The sequence below is a fragment of the Callithrix jacchus genome, chromosome 12 (assembly GCF_049354715.1).
Source record: "Callithrix jacchus isolate 240 chromosome 12, calJac240_pri, whole genome shotgun sequence".
Taxonomy (NCBI): domain Eukaryota; kingdom Metazoa; phylum Chordata; class Mammalia; order Primates; family Cebidae; genus Callithrix; species Callithrix jacchus.
The window spans coordinates 2,323,176-2,340,846 of record NC_133513.1 but is presented as its reverse complement, the minus strand read 5'-3'; the positions used below and the strand labels follow the sequence as shown (position 1 = coordinate 2,340,846).

Below are 17,671 nucleotides of genomic sequence, written 5' to 3'. Positions count from 1 at the left end.
GGCGTGAGCCACCACGCCCGGTGGCTTTTGACTTTTCAAACTAAGAAGGAAATAGGTTTATTTTATACACAGGGTCAGGCTGTGGATCTGGCATGTGGCTAGGGTATTTAGACGCAGGGAGAGGTCAGTCTCAGGCCAAGCACATGGAAGAAGGGAAGCATTGGCTCACCTGGTCCTAGTCCTGGGGGCTCCCAGGTTGGTGCTGAGAGTTCCTGTTGGGCATGCCTGGGGTGAGGCCACCACAACGTCCTTTCTTGAGGACCCGACGCTGCTGGGAAAAAACTCAGCCACCAGTGAAGAGAGCCATCCTTCCTTGTCTGGAGGCTCACTTTTGCCTCAGCTTTTTGATGAAGGAAACCTCGTCTCGATTCCGGATGCCGTAGCTGGAAAGGAAAGGCGTAAACCACCCGCCCTACAGGACAGGTCTGTGACCCTCATGAGGCTTCTGGGGGACCACAAAAGAACCAGAGGGGAGGCATGTGGCCATTGGGAAGGTCAGGAGATGGTAGTGGCTGTCCTCCCACAGACCCTGAAGCACTGGTGGGGCAGCCCTTGGCCTCCACGCCCACTCTCTGGGCAATGTGTAGCCCTGAGCTGCCACTGGTGGGAAGCACCAAGGCCCCTCTGGGTGCCCCCTGCCTGCCAATCTCCTAGTGGAGAGGGCCCCAAGGAAGCTCCTTGGGGGAGGGAGTCTCTCCAGAGAGGGGGCTGCAGCCCTCTGGCAGAGCATGGGGGACTAGCGGACAACAGAACAGACGTCCCCCTACAGTTCAAGGTGTGGCCAGCACTTACTCTCGGAGCTTCTTTCTATCTTCTGTGAGTTTCTCTCCTGCAGAGGTCAGATGGTACGTCCTCCACACATAGGACCTGGAAGTGGGTGACTCAGGTAAACCACAGGCCCTGACCGTGACGTGGGCTTGAGGCATCCAGCCCTATGGGGCCTGGGGCAGCTGTCCTCCCTCCCTGTGCTGTTCTATACAATGTGCAAAGCGGGTCTGAGGCAGCTGCAAGGAGGCTGTGTTCTCAAGAGGGCTGTGCGGGGCGGTGTGGCCAAACAACACCTCGCTAATGCAACAGGTGGCAGTGCTGAGATTCAGCAGACAGGATACTTGATCCAACAGGAGAGTGAGGGCTGACAGCACCCAGGTGAGAAGGGGATGGGAGCCATTACAGGTGTACCATCCATAACTAGGGAGGCCACTTCCAGACACACCGGAAATGCCCTACGGTGTCTCCAAGTGAAGATACCCGGCAGCCTGGATGGGCGATGGCGATGAGAGAACAGTGTGCTGGGGACAGCCAAGGCAGGAGCCCAAGGCACAGAAGGACCCGCACTGTCTGGACTGTTGTGACAGGGAGCGTATCACTTCAGTGGTGCTGTACTCATGTGGCGCTGAGAGCTGTTTCCTGGGGGTGCCTGGTGACAGTGCCAAGAAGGGCACATGCCCCAGGCAGGGCTATAATGAAGGGACTGCTGTTCCACTTACCAGCTGATGTGCTGAATGCCCCCTTCACGCTCCTGCTTGAGCTGCACGTATCTCTGGATGGCCTTCTTCAGGTCCAGGACTGTGGCACTCTGCACTACAACCACAGCTGCAACCACGGGCACAGATGGGAGAAGATCCATGGTGAGAACCCAAAGCCATAGCCTCCGACGGCAGGAAAGGAACCCGGAAGCTTTGTGTGCAGGGCAGGTGTGTGGTTTCCCCAATACCCCTGGGCATGGCCTGTGAGTTTCGGGGCTGGCTGACCAGCCCTGTTACATCTTGCTGCTGTGAAAGCCTGGACCACATAACCTGAAGGGAGAAGGGCGGCACTTACGCATTACTTCCCCATCCATCTTGCACACTCGGACCGTCATTGCCTGGCCATATTCTAGGGCTATTTGGGAGTTGACTTCTTCCAAAGTAACCTAGAAGAGACCAAGAGCAGAAGTGGGAACTGGCACTCTTTACCACCTTGAACAACAAAGAACAAGCTGATAGTGGCCAAAAACTGCTGCTCCATTTTATGAAGGGCGAGGAGGGGAAGACGTGCTTCCCTACACATTAGGGTTTCCCAGTTCATCCGAGCCCCAATCTCATGTTCCACTCACATCTTAATTTAATGTCCAAAGTGGACAGAGTCTCTTGGGGAACAAGAGAATACACTCATATGAGGATCCACCCCAGGGGGTGGGTAGGGGCCTGACTGTCAGTTCACCCTGAGTATCTCTGATCATCAGCACCCAGGCCAGGGCCTGGGACTGGGACTGGGGTAAAGCAGGTGTGGGAAATTTACCAGGGTAGCAAAAAACGGTATTAACTATAAATATTTTAACACAACATTTAAGAAGCACAAGGCCAATTAAAAAATCCATGAGCAAAATATCAAACATTTAGAATTGGCCGGGCGCGGTGGCTCATGCCTGTCACCTCAGCACTTTGGGAGGCCGAGGTGGGCAGAGCACGAGACTGAAACCATTCTGGGCAGCATGTTAGATCGTGCTACTGCACTCCAGCCTGGCTCTGTCTCAAAAAAAAAAACCCACTCAAACAAAGTATCGTGCCAAAGCATGTTGGTGCTTGAGGCAAATGGAACAATCAGTGCTACGAATCTTGCTCTTGTTTAAAACTAGATTTTTTTCTTTACTGTAGGCTTTTTTTTTTTTTTCATCAACTTTTACTTTTAAAACTATTACAGACTGGGCGGGTGGCTCACACCTATAATCCCAGCACTTTGGGAGGCAGAGGCAGGAGGATCGCCAGAGCCCAGGAGTTCGATACCAGCCTGGGCAACATAGTGAGACCCCCCCCTCTCTACAAAAAATTTAAAAATTAGCTGGGCGTGGTGTCCCGCACCTGTGGTCCCAATTACTCGGGAGGCTGAGGTGGGAGGATGGCTTGAGCTCAGGAGGTCCAGGCTACAGTAAGCCGAGATCGCGCCACTGCACTCCAGCTTGGGTGACAGAGCATGACCCTGTCCCCCAGACCCCCTCTAAATACAATTACATTAAAAGGTCATTTATTGTCACTCACTAGTGAGGTTTCTGGTGCCTCTTTAAATTTCGCGCCCCAGGCGAGTGCGCCCTACCCAGGTTAAGACCCTCGTTTACACCCAGAGGCGCCTTCTCCCATCAGCACCTTCAGAGGCTGCACGTACCCGAACGCCCCGGCTCCCGGCCCCCGGGGGAACGACCCCAGCCCCCCAGCCTCCGCCCGCACACACCTGGATCGGCAGATCGCAGAGCAGCGGGTCCTGCACCACCATGGCCAGACCCTCCTGGAACACGTCCACGGCCTCGGAGTGAGGCAGCGTCTCCTCTTCGTCCTCATCGTCCTCTTGCGCCTCGGGCCGACTCGCGGCCTCGACCTGCTCCAGGACTGCGCGTCTCAGTAGGGCCCCGCCCGCACTGCCAAGCCGCACTACGGAGGCCAAGTACGCAGGCGCAGGAACGGGGGCCCGCCCCAGCGAGGCCGCCCAGCCATTGGTGCATCGAGGGGAGGGGCAGTTGCAGTGACCAATGACAAGTACGAGATAGCCTGCTGGGCGCGCAGAATCGCCCTGTCTATTGGTTGGCTGGGCGGGGCGGGGCGGCTGCCGGCACCGACGTGAGCTCGAGGCGGGCGGTGTGTCGGCGCTGAGGGACGGCGGGAGCTGCTGGGAGCCGGGCCCTGTGGAGTCGGAGACGATGCTGCTGTTCTGCCCCGGCTGCGGGAACGGGCTGATCGTGGAGGAGGGACAGCGCTGCCACCGCTTCGCCTGCAATACGTGCCCCTACGTGCACAACATCACCCGCAAGGTGGGACTCGAAGGCGGGCGTCTCTCGCAGGACTTCCGCTTCCTCCGACTGCAGCGCCTTCGCCGCCAGCCCCGGCGTGTCTGTGCCTCTGCCCTTTCCTTCTCTCGTTTTTTTTTTTTTTTTTTTTTTTTTTTTAAAGTGAGACATCCTCTCGCTCTGTTGCCCAGGCTGGAATGCAATGGCGCGGTCTCGGCTCACCGCAACCTCCTCCTCCAAGGTTCAAGCGATTCTCCTGCTTCAGCCTGCCGAGTAGCTGGGATTACAGGCGCCCGCAACCACGCCCGGCTAATTTTTTTTTTTTTTTTTTTTTTTTTTTTTTTTTTTGAGACGGAGTTTCGCTCTTGTTACCCAGGCTGGAGTGCAGTGGCGTGACCTCGGCTCACCGCAACCTCTGCCTCCTGGGTTCAGGCAATTCTCCTGCCTCAGCTTCCTGAGTAGCTGGGATTACAGGCACGCGCCACCATGCCCAGCTAATTTTTTGTATTTTTAGTAGAGACGGGGTTTCACCATGTTGACCAGGATGGTCTCGATCTCTTGACCTCGTGATCCACACGCCTCGGACTCCCAAAGTGCTGGGATTACAGGCTTGAGCCACCGCGCCCGGCCTGGCTAATTTTTTTTTTTTTTTTTTTTTTTTGTATTTTTAGTAGAGACGGGGTTTCACCGTGTTGGCCAGGCTGATCTCAAACTCCTGACCTCGTGATCCGCCCGCCTCTACCTCCTAAGGTGTTGGGATTACGGGAGTCAGCCATTGCGCCCGGCTGTCCGCTCTTTCTCGCGCCCCCTTCCAGTCGGCAGCGGATCCCGTGGGCTCTGCTTTCCTGTACACCCGGCTAGGCCGCCGTTTCCCGCCTCCCTGGGTTCCTGCTCTCACGCTTGCGCCCCTTACTGCGTTCGCAGCAGCGGCCACGGCGATTCCGTAAGGGCCGAGTCACACAGGTCCGTGTTGTGCGCAGAAACTTTCGACCTTTCCCAGCTCACGCAGGGGAAAAGCCGGAGTCCTCCAGGACCTACCAGGTTCCGACACTGAGCCGCTGCCCGGCGCTCCTCCTGTTGCCCTTTGCCCCATCAACACCAGCCTCCTGGAGGACTGGCACTTAAGGTTGCTTGGTTCACTCTTCCCCTAGAGCCGGCTTACTCACTGGTCTGGTCTTGTCTTCAACGTTGACTGTATTTTAAGTTGCAGCCCTTCCTTCTCAGTTATCCTCCTTCCCTTTTTTTTTTTTTTTTTTTTTTTTTTGAGACGGAGTTTCGCTCTTGTTACCCAGGCTGGAGTGCAATGGCGCGATCTCGGCTCACCGCAACCTCCGCCTCCTGGGTTCAGGCAATTCTCCTGCCTCAGCCTCCTGAGTAGCTGGGATTACAGGCACGCGCCACCGTGCCCAGCTAATTTTTTTGTATTTTTAATAGAGACGGGGTTTCACCGTGTTGACCAGGATGGTCTCGATCTCTTGACCTCGTGATCCACCCGCCTCGGCCTCCCAAAGTGCTGGGATTACAGGCGTGAGCCACCGCGCCCGGCCCCTCCTTCCCTTTTTAATTGTTTCCATAGGGCTTATTACCTCCTAATATATTATGTAATGTATTGTGTGCTTTGTTTATTAATAGTAGGACCTAAGGTCTAGGCGGGCAGGGTTTTTCTCTGTTCCTTTCCATGTTCTATTCTGAACAACTAAAAGGAAACCTATGACATAGTAGCTGTTCAGTAAGCAGATGATGCACTGTATTATAACTTATTACTTTTCCTTAATAATACAGATTTGCTTTTTAGAATACCTTTACTTTTGTTTTTTTTTTTTTTTTTTTTGAGACACCGTTTTGCTCTTGTTGCCCAGGCTGGAGTACAGTGGCGTGATCTCGGCTCACTGCAACTTCCATCTCCGTGGTTCAAGTGATTCTCCTGCCTCAGCTTTCCAAGTAGCTGGGAGTACAGGCGTGCGCCACCACCGGCTATTTTTTGTATTTTTAATAAAGACAGGGTTTCACCATGTTGGCCAGGATGATCTTGAACTCCCAGCCTCAGGCGATCTTGCCTTGGCATCCCAAAGTGCTGGGATTACAGCTGTGAACTGTCTTTTTTTCTTTTTTTGAGATGGAGTCTTGCTCTGTTGTCCAGGCTGGAGAGCAGTGGTGTGATCTTGGCTCACTGCAACCTCCATCTCCCAGGTTCAAGCATTTCTTACGTCTCAGCTTCCCGAGTAGCTCAGCTACTTCATCCTCCTGAGGCATCTGCCACCACGCCCTGCTAAATTCTGCACTTTTAGTAGAGATGGGGTTTCACCATGCTGGCCAGGCTGATCTTGAACTCCTGACGTCAGGCGATCTGCTTGCCTTGGCATCCCAAATTCTAGGATTATAGGTGTGAGCCACCATGCCCGGCCAGAATACCTTTACTTTTCAGAAGTTAGAACGTCGTGGTGTGACCTCAGTCTTAATGTTTGCATACTACTCCGTTTTGTACTGTGTTGTGGGAGTGTAGAGTCTGAAACTGTGGGAAGAGTGAATTCTTATGCAGTCCTGAAATTTGAGGTTTGGAGGCCCAAGTTTGCACCATTTGGCTACTTTGAGTCTGAAGGCTTGTTTTTGTCAGGTAACGAATCGGAAGTACCCGAAACTGAAAGAAGTGGATGATGTGCTTGGTGGAGCAGCTGCCTGGGAGAATGTTGACTCTACTGCAGGTAAGAGGAGAAACTCTTTGTTACGACACTGTGGATAAGTATGAGGCTGTTGATGCCACTGCATGGCAGAGTCTATGTCATATAAATGATGTAGGCTTCTAAAAATAGAAAATCTTTTCTTGAATAATTATTTGTGTTTGTTACGATTTAATAATTGGTTACACAAGCAATATCTGTGCACGCCTTGGCGTCACACAGGCCTGGGTTAGATTCTCAAGGGAACTGCTTATTGTTTTAGGACCTTCCTTGGGTCGCCTGACCTCTCTGAGGCTAATCCATATTCACAGATTGTGAGAACATAAAGTGGGTTCTCCTGTGCTTAGTATAGAAGGGCCACTCAACAGGTGGCTTTTATAATAGCTTTTATAATGGCAGTGATGAGTAGATTCATAAAAACCGGAGTCTAAGGAAAAAATTATATTCTTTCTGTTTGATATGGTTTGGCTGTGTCCCCACCCAGATCTCATCTTGAATTGTAGTTCCCATAATCCCCAGCTGTCCTGGGAGGTTCCTGCGGGAGGTAATTGAATCATGGGAGTGGTTTCCTCTATGCTGTTCTGATATCACTATCTGATATCACTGTGCTGTTCTGATATCACTCTTGTGAGTCCTCACAAGAGCTGATGGTTTTATGTGTTTGGCATTTCCCCTGCTTGCACCCATTGTATCTCCTGCTGCCCTGTCAAGAGGTACCTTCTGCCATGATTGTAGGTTTCCTGAGGCATCCCCAGCCACACATAACTGTGAGTCAAGTAGACCTCTTTTCTTGGCTGGACGCGGTGGCTCACACCTGTAATCCCAGCAGTTTGGGAGGCCAAGGTGGACAGATCACTTGAGGTCAGGAGTTCTAGACCAGCCTGGCCAACATGGCAAAACCATGTCTCTACTAAAAATACAAAAATTGGCCAGGTGTGGTGGTGCACAATTGTAGACCCAGCTGCTCAGGAGGCTGAGGCGTGAGAATTGCTTGAAGCTGTGAGGCAGAGGTTGTAGTGAGCTGAGATCGTGCCACTGCACTCCAGCCTCGGCAACAAGAGTGAGACTCTGTCTCAAAACAGACAAAGAAACGAAATTCATCTTTTCTTTTTTTCAAAGTACTGTTTAAAAAATTCCTCTTTTCTAAATAAATTACCCAGTCTCAGGTATTCATAGCAGTGTGAGAATGGACTGATACACTGTTCTGATACAGATTTTCAGAAGTTAATACCAAGGAGCATTAAACTGCAGATTGGGTAAAATAAATGTTTATTTCATGTCTGATGGAGATAGAAGTGACCAAGAGAGGAAGGGGGAAGGCCCTAAATATAAGTTGTGTTGAGAGGGGAAAGAGACAACTGATGATTATTACTGTGTTTTTCCCCCCATAGAAGAACATACAAATCTGCTGTGTTAAAAAGTTAGCATTGGTAGAATTTGTCATTAAAAGATAAATTAGGCCAGGTGTGGTGGCTCATGCCCGGGATCCTAGCACTTTGGGAGGCTGAGGTGGACAGATCACTTGTGGTTAGGAGTTTGAGACCAACCCAGGCAACATGGTGAAACCCTGTCTCTACTAAAAATACAAAAATTAGACTGGGCATGGTGGCTCACACCTGTAATCCCAGCATTTTGGGAGGCCAAGATGGGCGATCACCTGATCTCAGGAGTTTGAGACCACTCTGGGCACACGGTGAAACCTGGTCTCTATTAAAATACAAAAAATTACCTGGACATGGTGGTGGGCGCCTGTAGTCCCACCTACTGAGGACGCTGAGGCAGGAGAATTGCTTGAGCCACAGAGGTGGAGGTTGCAGTGAGTTGAGACTGCACTTACTACACTCCAGCTTGGGCTGCAGAGTGAGACTCTGTCTGGGAAAAAAAAAAAAGAAAAAAATGAGCGGCTGGGCGAAGTGGCTCATGCCTATAATCTCAGCACTTTGGGATGCCAAGGCAGGTGGATCACCTGAGGTCAGGTGTTCAAGACCAGACTGACCAACGTGCTGAAACCACATCTCTACTAAAAATATAAAAGTAGAGGTGGTGTGTGCCTGTGATCCCAGCTACTTGGGAGGCTGAGGCAGGAGAATTGCTTGAACCTGGGAGGCAGAGGTTGTAGTGAGCTGAGATCGTGTCATTGCATTCCAGCCTGGGCAACAAGAACAAAACTCTGTCTCAAAAAAAAAAAAAAAGAAAAGAAGAAAGCTGGGCTTGGTGGCGCGTGCCTGTAGTCCCAGCTACTCAGGAGGCTGAGGCAGGAGAATTGCCTGAACCCAGGAGGTGGAGGTTGTCATGACGTGAGAACGTGCCACTGCACTCCAGCATGAGTGAGACTATCTGGAAAGAAAAGATTAAGTACCTAATGTAAGAAATACTGTTTGAGAGTGTTTGAAGCCATTTCTATCAAGTGTAGAGTAAGTTTCTCAAAATGAAGTCACTTTGAAGGGAAATCTGTGCCTTGGGGCACTTTTAAAAGACATAGGATGTGTGATAAGATGTTGATAAAGAACAGCCTGAGGAACTGCTGCCAAAATGGATCCTTGGATCAGTCATCCAGTGGGAAGATGAAAGGTGTGTGTCTGTTGCCCAGGGGAAGATGATACACTTCTTAGGGGAATCTGCATGGTGTGCACTGCTGTAACAGGGTACCACATACGGGTAATTTATAAAGAATATACATTTATTGCTCATGATTCTGGAGGTTGAGAAGTCCAAGAACAAGTCACCAGCAGGTTTGGTGTCTGGTAGGATCTGGCCAAGGAATAGTGCCCTGGAATACAGGGAGCGGAGAGCCAGGGGAGCTGTAGGAAGCCCTGAGGTCCCTCGAAACCACTCTGGGCCTGTGATGGGCATGGGAGCCCCTCATCCCACCCCAGGATCTCCAAAAATGCCTTGAAGGGGTCATCCTCCCATTGCTTGATGAATAGCATCTGGCTGCCTTCTGTCCATTCTCATCTCTGTATCATGTGGTCCCTTGACCATACTCTTGGTTTTCTCTCTATTTTTTTCAGATGGGGTCTCGCTCTGTTGCCCAAGCTGTAGTGGTGATTGCTTACTGCAGCCTTGACCACCTAGTCTCAAGCAGTCCTCCCACCTCTGCCCCCTGAGTAGCTGAGACTGTAGGCGCTTGCCGCCATGTCCAGCTAATGATAATTAATAATAATAATAATGATAATAATAATTGTAGATATGAGGGCTTGCCGTGTTGCTCAGGCTGGTCTTGAACTCCTTAGGTCAAGCAGTCCTCCTGTCTCAGCCTCCCAAACTGCTGGAATTACAGGTGTGAGCCACCATGCCCAGTCCACTTTTTTATTGTTTATGTGGGTAAGCTAGGAATTTTCCAAATCTTCATTCTGCTTCCCTTTTAATTATTAATTCCCATTATATATTGGTTCTCTCTTCTGGAATTTTACTGTAAGCAGTTAGGAAAAGCCATGCAGGGTCCTGAACACTTTGTAGCCTAGAGATTTCTTCTACCAGATACCCTAGTTCATGATTCTAGAACTTTGTGGAGGTTCTGCTTTCTACAAAGTCCTCGGAAACAGACCTAATTCGCCAAGGTTTTTGCCACTTTTCCCCAATTGTGAAGATACTTTTCATTTTTGTCTGAGACCTCATCGAAACGGTACTCACTGTCTGTGTTTCTACCAACGTTCTGTTCACAAGCACTTACGGAATGCCTTCGAAGAGTCAGACTCCCCTACACCTCTTCTCTTCAGCCCACACCTGAATCGCCCTGAACGCTCCATTCTCGACAGTGCAGGCTTTTCCCAGCATTTACTTCCAAACTCTTCCACTGTCGAACCAGCACTTAGCATTAGCAGCACAGCGTGCACCCACACAGTCACCTTCTGCATCATGTTTCCAACCAGCCTTCAAGCGGGTTTGAGAAGAACCCTGGGACCCAGGAGGGGAGGAGGAGTGTTTGTGGGGTCACAGGTCTCCCAGATTCCCTTAGTGTTGGAGCATCGTGGGAATGACATCACTGTTTGTAGGTCTGCCCTTGGCAACAGGAATCAAATGAGCAGGGAGGTTCTTTACCAGCTTTAAAGATACTAAGTTGGCCGGGCGCGGTGGCTCACACCTGTAATCCCAGCACTTTGGGAGGCCGAGGAGGGCGTATCACGAGGTCAGGAGTTCGAGACCAGCCTGGCCAACATTGTGAAACCCTGTATCTACTAAAAATACCCAAAAGTTAGCCAGGTGCAGTGGTGGGCACCTGTAATCTCAGCTTCTTGGGAGGCTGAGGCAAGGAGGATGGCTTGAACCTGGGAGGTGGATGGTGCACTGAGCTGAGATCAGGCTGCTGCACTCCAGCCCACACTACAGAGCAAGACTCCATTTCAAAACAAACAAAACAAGATACAAAGTAACGCTTACTTTAAAAAGTCATGAGCATCATGTTTGCTTAATGTGGGTCACTTCATTCTTCCCATTGTCAGAGCCCTGTCCCAAATGCGAACATCCTCGGGCCTACTTCATGCAGCTTCAGACCCGCTCTGCGGACGAGCCCATGACCACCTTCTACAAGTGCTGCAATGCCCAGTGTGGACACCGCTGGAGGGATTAGGGCTCGGACGGCCCAGCCGCCTCCGTGTGTGCCTACCTTGTCCGTCGGGGAGCTGCTCAGCTGCGAGTATGAATCATGTGTCCTGAGGGCCTTTGCTGGGGTGGTGGAAAGATAACCCTTTTGAGGTGAAGAGCAGGTCATCAGGAAATGTGGACACCAATGTCCGGGAGTTTTTGTGTGGGATGCAGACCCAGAGCTGAGTATGTGCTGTTGAAAGTCCTGTTCTTTCATCTTCTGCATTGATTGGCAGTTGACATTCCCTTACTCCCAGGCAACACTTTTAAATATTTGTACTGTTTGCAAAAGTTAGTACATTAAATGTCCTTAAATATTTAACTGTTACTTGTAAACTTGTTTATTATTTGTTTGACTCCAAATTCTGAGGATGTTGTTAAAACGAAAGTTGTAATATTGCCTTCTTAGTGTTTTAAATACCTTAAGAGGTAGAAAGCAAATCCCAAATCACAGTGATTACAGAACTGGCTACATGCTTCGATTTGAACAGGCTATGAAAATGCTCATCACTGGGGTTTCAGTTTCTTTCTTTATCACAGTTCTTACTCTCGGATTCATTTTTCCCCCATGTCTTAGTGTTTAATTATCATTCACGTTTCCCAGAAAAAGGAATGTAGCAAACGGGTCGGGGTTGTAGAGAAAAAGTCCTGGATTTTAGGCGCCACTCTCTTTGTATCTGGAGGCAGGGCTGTCCTGACACCAGGCACGGCAGCTGCACTTCTGCACACGCACCTGTTGGCACACTTGGCACAGCCCACGGGGCAGCAGGAGCAGCTCTTCTTGCAGGAGGGGCATTTGCACTCTGCACTTGCAGGAGCCACCAGCGGCGCAGGAGCAGTTGGGGTCCGTTGCCAGCCAAAGAGGCAGTGGAGCATGTGGACGCTGTGGTCCCTTATTTTTTGAACCTTCCCTGCTTTGTTTCCTGGGTTGCATTAAATGTGCAAGATACTGTTTTTTTGTTGTTTGTTTTTTGAGACAGAGTCTTGCTCTTTTACCCAGGCTGAAGTGCGGTGGCATGATCTCGGCTCACTTCAACTTTCACCTCCCGGGTTCAAGCGATTCTCCTGCCTCAGCCTCCTGAGTAGCTGGGACTACAGGCATGTGCCACCACACCCAGTTAATTTTTGTGTTTTTAGTAGAGACAGGGTTTCACCATATTGGCCAGGCTGGTCTCAAACTCCTGACCTTGTGATCTACCCACCTTGGCCTCCCCAAGTGCTGGGATTACAGGCGTGAGCTACTGTGCCTTTTTTTTTTTCGAGACAGAGTTTTGCATTTGTTGCCCAAGTCGGAGTGTCATGATCTCTGCTCACTGCAACCTCTGCCTCCTGGGTTCAAGCAGTTCTGCCTCAGCCTCCCAAGTAGCTAGGATTACAGGTGCATACCATCAGGCCTGGCTAATTTTTTTGTATTTTCAGTAGAAACAGGGTATCAGCATGTTAGCTAGGCTGGTCTTGAACTCTTGACCTCAGATGATCCACCCACCCTGGCCTCCCAAAGTGCTGGGATTACAGGCATAAGCCACCACACCTGGCACTATGTTTTCACCCTTTATACTTTCTGTGTTAATCATTCAACTCTCAGAAGAGAAAGGACACCTCAGACTAGCTGGGTCTAGGTTATTGACAGATTGATCCTTGATCAAGGCCCCAGACTTAATTGCTTCCTGAATAAATCTCTCTCTCTGTTTCTCAGACAGGGTCTCACTCTGTTGCCCAGGCTGAAGTCTCAAACTCCTGGGTTCTACTGATCCACCTGCCTCAGCCTCCCAAGTAGTTGGGACTACAGGTATGCATTACCATAACTGGTTTTTAATTTTTTATAGAGATGGGATCTTGCTATGTTGCTCACTTTGGTCTCGAATTCCTGACTTCAAGTAATCTGCCCGCCTCGGCCTCCCAAAGTGCTGGAATTACAGGCTTGAGCCACCGTGCCCGGCCTTTTTATACTTTTCTATAGGACTTGGATTTAATATAATAATTACAAATAATTTTTACAAAAGCGTTTGTTATTCTAACGTTTTCACGTTTTAAAATTGAGCAGTGATTAAGAATGAGCTACAGAAAGTAGTATTTATTCAGCACCCCTTATATACTAGATATTTTGCATGTAGTGGACCACCTGATTGACATATCAAGGCAGGAATTATAATCTTTATTTTCCAGGAGACAAAACTGAGGCTTAGCATTATTTCTTAACTGTAGAGTTACACAGGTGCTGCCAAAACAAGCGCCCCTCCCAGCAGCCTGTGCCCGCCTCGGGTTTCATCAAATGCAACCCCTACTTCTACCCCCACATCTGTGTGCAAGAATGTACACACACACACACACACACACACACACACACACACACTTTTGCGATATTCCATCTGCCTAGGCCAGGAGCTTGTCGTGACTAACCAAATGCAAGAACGATTTCCTGACCAAACCTGTTATTGATCATCTCTATGATTTGGGGAATAGTTTCTGATTTCATGCTGATGAGGGTCACACTGAGGTCTTGAGAGAAGTAATAATTACAAAGCGTCCTAATCTACGTGAGTGGGTATGATGTTCAGATATATCCAGCCCTTTGAGATGCCCTGCTGAAGCTGGGTGAGCTGCAAAGTACTATTGACTCATGGTCATCTTGGTCCATGGTCATCAATAATGATATTTTGTACTTTTGTGTTTGTGCTAAGGGTGGTTTCAAAAGCTGGACGAAGCTTATCAATTTCTAGGTATGCAAATACCTCTTTCACAATGTATGTGTGTATTTACATACACACATATTCACATATAAATATTTATACACATATCTACATACATATTTATAGTATACTAATTAAAAGGTAAATTCTTAATGATCCACGAAAAGAGAATGGCGGGCTGGGTGTAGTGGCTCACACTTTCATACTTGTAATCCCAGCACAGCGGGAGGTTGAGGGGGGAGGATCACTTGAGTCCAGGAGTTTGAAACTGGCCTGGGAAGCATGATGAGACCCCATGTCTATAACAAATATAAAAATTAGATGGGCATGGTGGCTTGTACCTAGGGCCCTAGATAGGAGGCTGAGGTGGGAGGATGACTTAAGCCAAGAAGGCAGAGGTTGCAATGAGCCGAGATCACACCACTGTGCTTCAGCCTGAACGACAAAGCAGTAATTTGCCTCAAAAAAAAAAAAGGAAAAGAGAAAAGAGAAAATTGATATTCCAGAAAAGCTTAAAATATCGATGTATTCACAAATGTATATAATCATAGTATATTAATCAAAAAGTAAGTTCTTAATACTTCATGGCAAGCAAATGACAGCCCATGGATGGCTCATGCTTGTAATCTCAGCACATCGAGAGGCCCAGGCAAGAGGATTGCTTGTGTCCACAAGTTTAAGGCCAGCCTAAGCCACAGAGTGAGAACCAACCTTTCAAACAAATTCAGAAAGTAGTCAGGGATGGCGGCATATGCCTGTGGTCTACACTAGCTACTCAAGATGCTGACTTGGGAAAATCAGTGGAGGCCAAAAGGCCAAGGCTGCAGTGGAGCCCTGATCACACGACACCCAAGCCCGGGTGGCAGAGCAGGACCCTAAGGAAAAAAAATTAACTGTAAAAAATATGAAAAAAGAAGACATGAAATGAGAAGCTACCGTGTCCAGGGCAAAGACAAACAGCCCAAGCAGAGGCCCAGTCCCCTCCGAACCCCGGAAGACAAGAAAAACCATTAGACACTAAATAAAAGAGACGTCACTGTAAGAAGACACAGGCAGAATTTACTACAAATCTGTCAAAACTACACTCTGCAGGTTAAAAGTAGAGGCAGGTGTTCAGCCAAGGCACACTGCTAAACAGTGAACAGATGAGAGTCCAGGGAAGCTTCGGGCTTTTGGATGCTGTTGACGATCAAAGACCTATAGAGCTGGATCCAGAAGAGGCCACTGTGAGGCAAAGGGAAGGCCTGACAAAATGGCTGAAAAACAGGGAGCAACAAGGCTAGAAAAGGCCCACATAGGGAATAGCTGCGCTGAAGAGGCTGTGGTCAGGCAGGAGCTGGGTGTGTCCGGGCCACCGGAAGGCCGAAGGAAGGCCTTGAAAGCCTGACTTGAAAAAAACTAAAGTTGACAGAGGCTGCTGGGAGCTGGGCAGGCACTGGGACAAAGGTGGTTGTTGGGAGGCAGGAGTTGAGCCTGTAGACCCAGTGAGGAAGAAGAGCTGGGCCTGGGGATGCCGCCACGAGGGAGTCAGAGGCTGAGCCTGGAGAGGCCGGACGGGAGGCAGGGGTTGGCCCTGGAAAAGCCAATTTCAGGGCTATTCAGGCCTGCCAGGGCCACCAGGAGGAGGCCGGAGCCGGGCTGAGAGAAGCCGACTGGAGGAAGTTTTGGGCCTGGAGACCTCGGCGGAGGGCAGGAGCTGAGCCTGGAGAGGCCACCATGAGGCATGAGCTGGGTGGGCCTGGAGAGCTTGACTTGAGGACCTTTCAGGCCTACAGAGGCCACCGGGAGCTGGGTGGGAGCTGACCGAGTCTACAGAGGTTGTTGCGAGGCGAGGCAGGAGCTGGGCCTGTGACGCAGTCGGGTGGGGGGAAGTTGCGGGGAAGAGCTGGGCCCGTAGACGCAGCTGGTGGGGGGAAGAGCTGGGCCCATAGACGCAGCGGGTGGGGGGAAGAGCTGGGCCCGTAGACGCAGCTGGTGGGAGGAGAGCTGGGCCTTTGATGCAGGGGCGGGGGGAAGAGCTGGGCCGGGAGAGGAAGCCAGGAGGCAGGACCTTGGCCTGGAGAGGCCACGAGGGGCATGAGCTGGGCCTGGAAGGGCCGCCAAAAGGCATCCAAGAACTGGGCCTGGAAGGCCGCTGTGAGGAACGAGCTGGGCCTGCAGAGGCCACTCATTGGGATGCAGGAGCTGGGCCTGCAGAGGCTGGCCTACTTCCCCAGCCCGGCCCTCCTTGTCTCTTCATCCATACTCTGCCCCTGCCACCCATGTACCAGACAGTGGCAGGCTGGTCTTTGTACAGCAGACTGGACTAGGGCGCTTCCCTATCCACAGCTCACAGAGCAAAAGTTGGAGTTAAGCCTCACATGGTTTGGCTTGGCATTGAGAGCTCTTTCCCTCTTGGCACTGGCCATGCAGAGTACTCACAGTGCAGGACGGGGCGGGAACCCCCTTACTCAAATGTGGGTTTGGTGCACTACTTGGTGTGAGATGGTGATTTCCCTAAGAAGAAACAGGGCTGAGATGGGGTAATTTTCTGGGTTCAGAGTTAGACCTCCAGAGTGCAAGCTTCCTTTGAGACACCAAATGGAGGGGTCCAGCTGGTAGCTGGCTCCTGGTCTGGAGCTTCAGGTAGAGGTCTCAGCTCAGAGCCACATTCAAGAGCCAGCTTAAATGCAGCCTTCTGCAGGGAACCCCCAGAGCTTCCACAGCCTCGGATCTGCCCCTGTGCATACTCTGGATCTTTTGCTAAGGGCATTTGGGTCTTCATGTTATCTCCCTTCCATTCCTGGGAGTAAAGGTGAGGTGCAGGGACTTAAGCTTGTATACTCTGGTGCCATCGGGGAGGATGTGTCAAGTAGATGCAGCTTGGAAAGAGGGAGACTCAGGAGAGTCATGGACATGTGAGCAGGCGAGCCTGGGGGCAGGAAAACTGGGTGAGCAGAGGCACGTGCTGGGGCAGGGGAGCAGGTGGGAGAACTGGGGAATGAGGGGCAGGAGAGGTGGGGGTGGGATGCTGGCAAAGGGTCTGCCTGGCTGTCCAGGCTCAGGAGTCAATTACATCCTCCCTCAAGGGCCAGCTCACCCGGTCACCCCAAAGCCCTTCCTCTGTGGGTGGGACCAGAGGGCCCAGAGCGGGGATGACTCAATTGAGCAGGACTGAGGCAGACTTGAGTGGGTGCTGGGCTGGACTCCTGGCTGTGGGGAGCAGCCACCACCCTGCCTACTGCATCCTCTTTCCAGCTGACCACCTCTCTCAGCAGATGCTATATTGGGTGCCTTGTGACACATGCTCCTAGTGCACCTGCTGTGCCTCTGAGACTGCCCTGTGCTCTCCAGAGAGGTTGCTGTGGAGGCTGGGCCTAGATTTTGAGTCCTGCCTCTCATACCTGGGGCCCCTTCCCCAGAGGCCAGCTGCTTGAGTAACCCGGAAGCCAGTCTATCCCCAGGGTACAGCTGGATTTGTTCCACAGCCCTTCATGGTGTATCTATTTGGACTGACTGCTCATTTCATAGAGAGGGTTGTGTCTTGCCCCAGCTCATCTGGCAAGTCTAAAGCAACTGTGGGGTCAGAATCTGCAGCTCCCGGCCCCCAGCCCTGCAGCATTATGGGAGGCTGGACCGCATATCTCTGAAGTCCCACTGGGCAGTGCGAGCGGGCTCTCGAGTCCAGGGCTGCTCTGCAGGCTGTGGGGCTCACACTCCAGCTCCGGGCCCACCTGATGTGGGCTGCTCACCTTTGGGCTTGTCCTGCCTCTCAGGTTTTGGCTGACCCCAGGGGCCTCTCTCTCATCTTGACCACCAGCTATGGGCTCTGACTTAGAGGTTCTCAGAACCTTAGACCATTTGGCTCAACCCCCCCCAATTTCTCAGCTGGGGAAACTGCGACCAAAGAGGGGAAGCAACTTTCTCATGGTCCCCCAGCAAGTGAGAGGCAGAACCGGGTCTAGGAAAGACTTTCTGACAGA

The 17,671-nt window shown here is 50.9% G+C and overlaps 2 protein-coding genes and 1 pseudogene across 4 annotated transcripts in view; 1 reads left to right on the top strand and 2 right to left on the bottom strand.

Annotated features, from left to right (window-relative positions):
- Positions 1-41: 41 nt before the first annotated feature.
- SNRNP25 (small nuclear ribonucleoprotein U11/U12 subunit 25) lies at positions 42-3,396 on the bottom strand. The gene is made up of 5 exons (XM_009008802.4): positions 3,208-3,396; positions 1,822-1,912; positions 1,488-1,593; positions 793-867; positions 42-383 (listed from the first exon to the last, which is right to left on the bottom strand). Exons 1-5 carry the CDS (start codon positions 3,247-3,249, stop codon positions 326-328), a joined length of 372 nt encoding a protein of 123 aa, XP_009007050.1. The 5' UTR covers positions 3,250-3,396; the 3' UTR covers positions 42-325.
- Positions 3,397-3,574: 178 nt separating this feature from the next.
- POLR3K (RNA polymerase III subunit K) overlaps positions 3,575-17,671 on the top strand; it is a 27,974-nt gene continuing 13,877 nt past the window's right edge. For 2 of the 3 annotated variants that reach the window (XR_013524484.1, XR_013524485.1), the window contains exons 1-4: positions 3,575-3,781; positions 6,372-6,459; positions 10,878-11,071; positions 12,716-12,808. Coding sequence is in view for 1 of the 3 variants with exons in the window: in XM_002755717.7 (XP_002755763.1) it covers positions 3,671-3,781; positions 6,372-6,459; positions 10,878-11,005 (327 nt within the window). In the remaining 2 variants the exon portion in view is untranslated. Of the gene's footprint in view, positions 3,782-6,371; positions 6,460-10,877; positions 11,342-12,715; positions 12,809-17,671 lie in introns of those variants that run through there. The other variant, XM_002755717.7, reaches the window with a different exon arrangement.
- LOC128929217 (uncharacterized) overlaps positions 16,344-17,671 on the bottom strand; it is a 10,010-nt pseudogene continuing 8,682 nt past the window's right edge.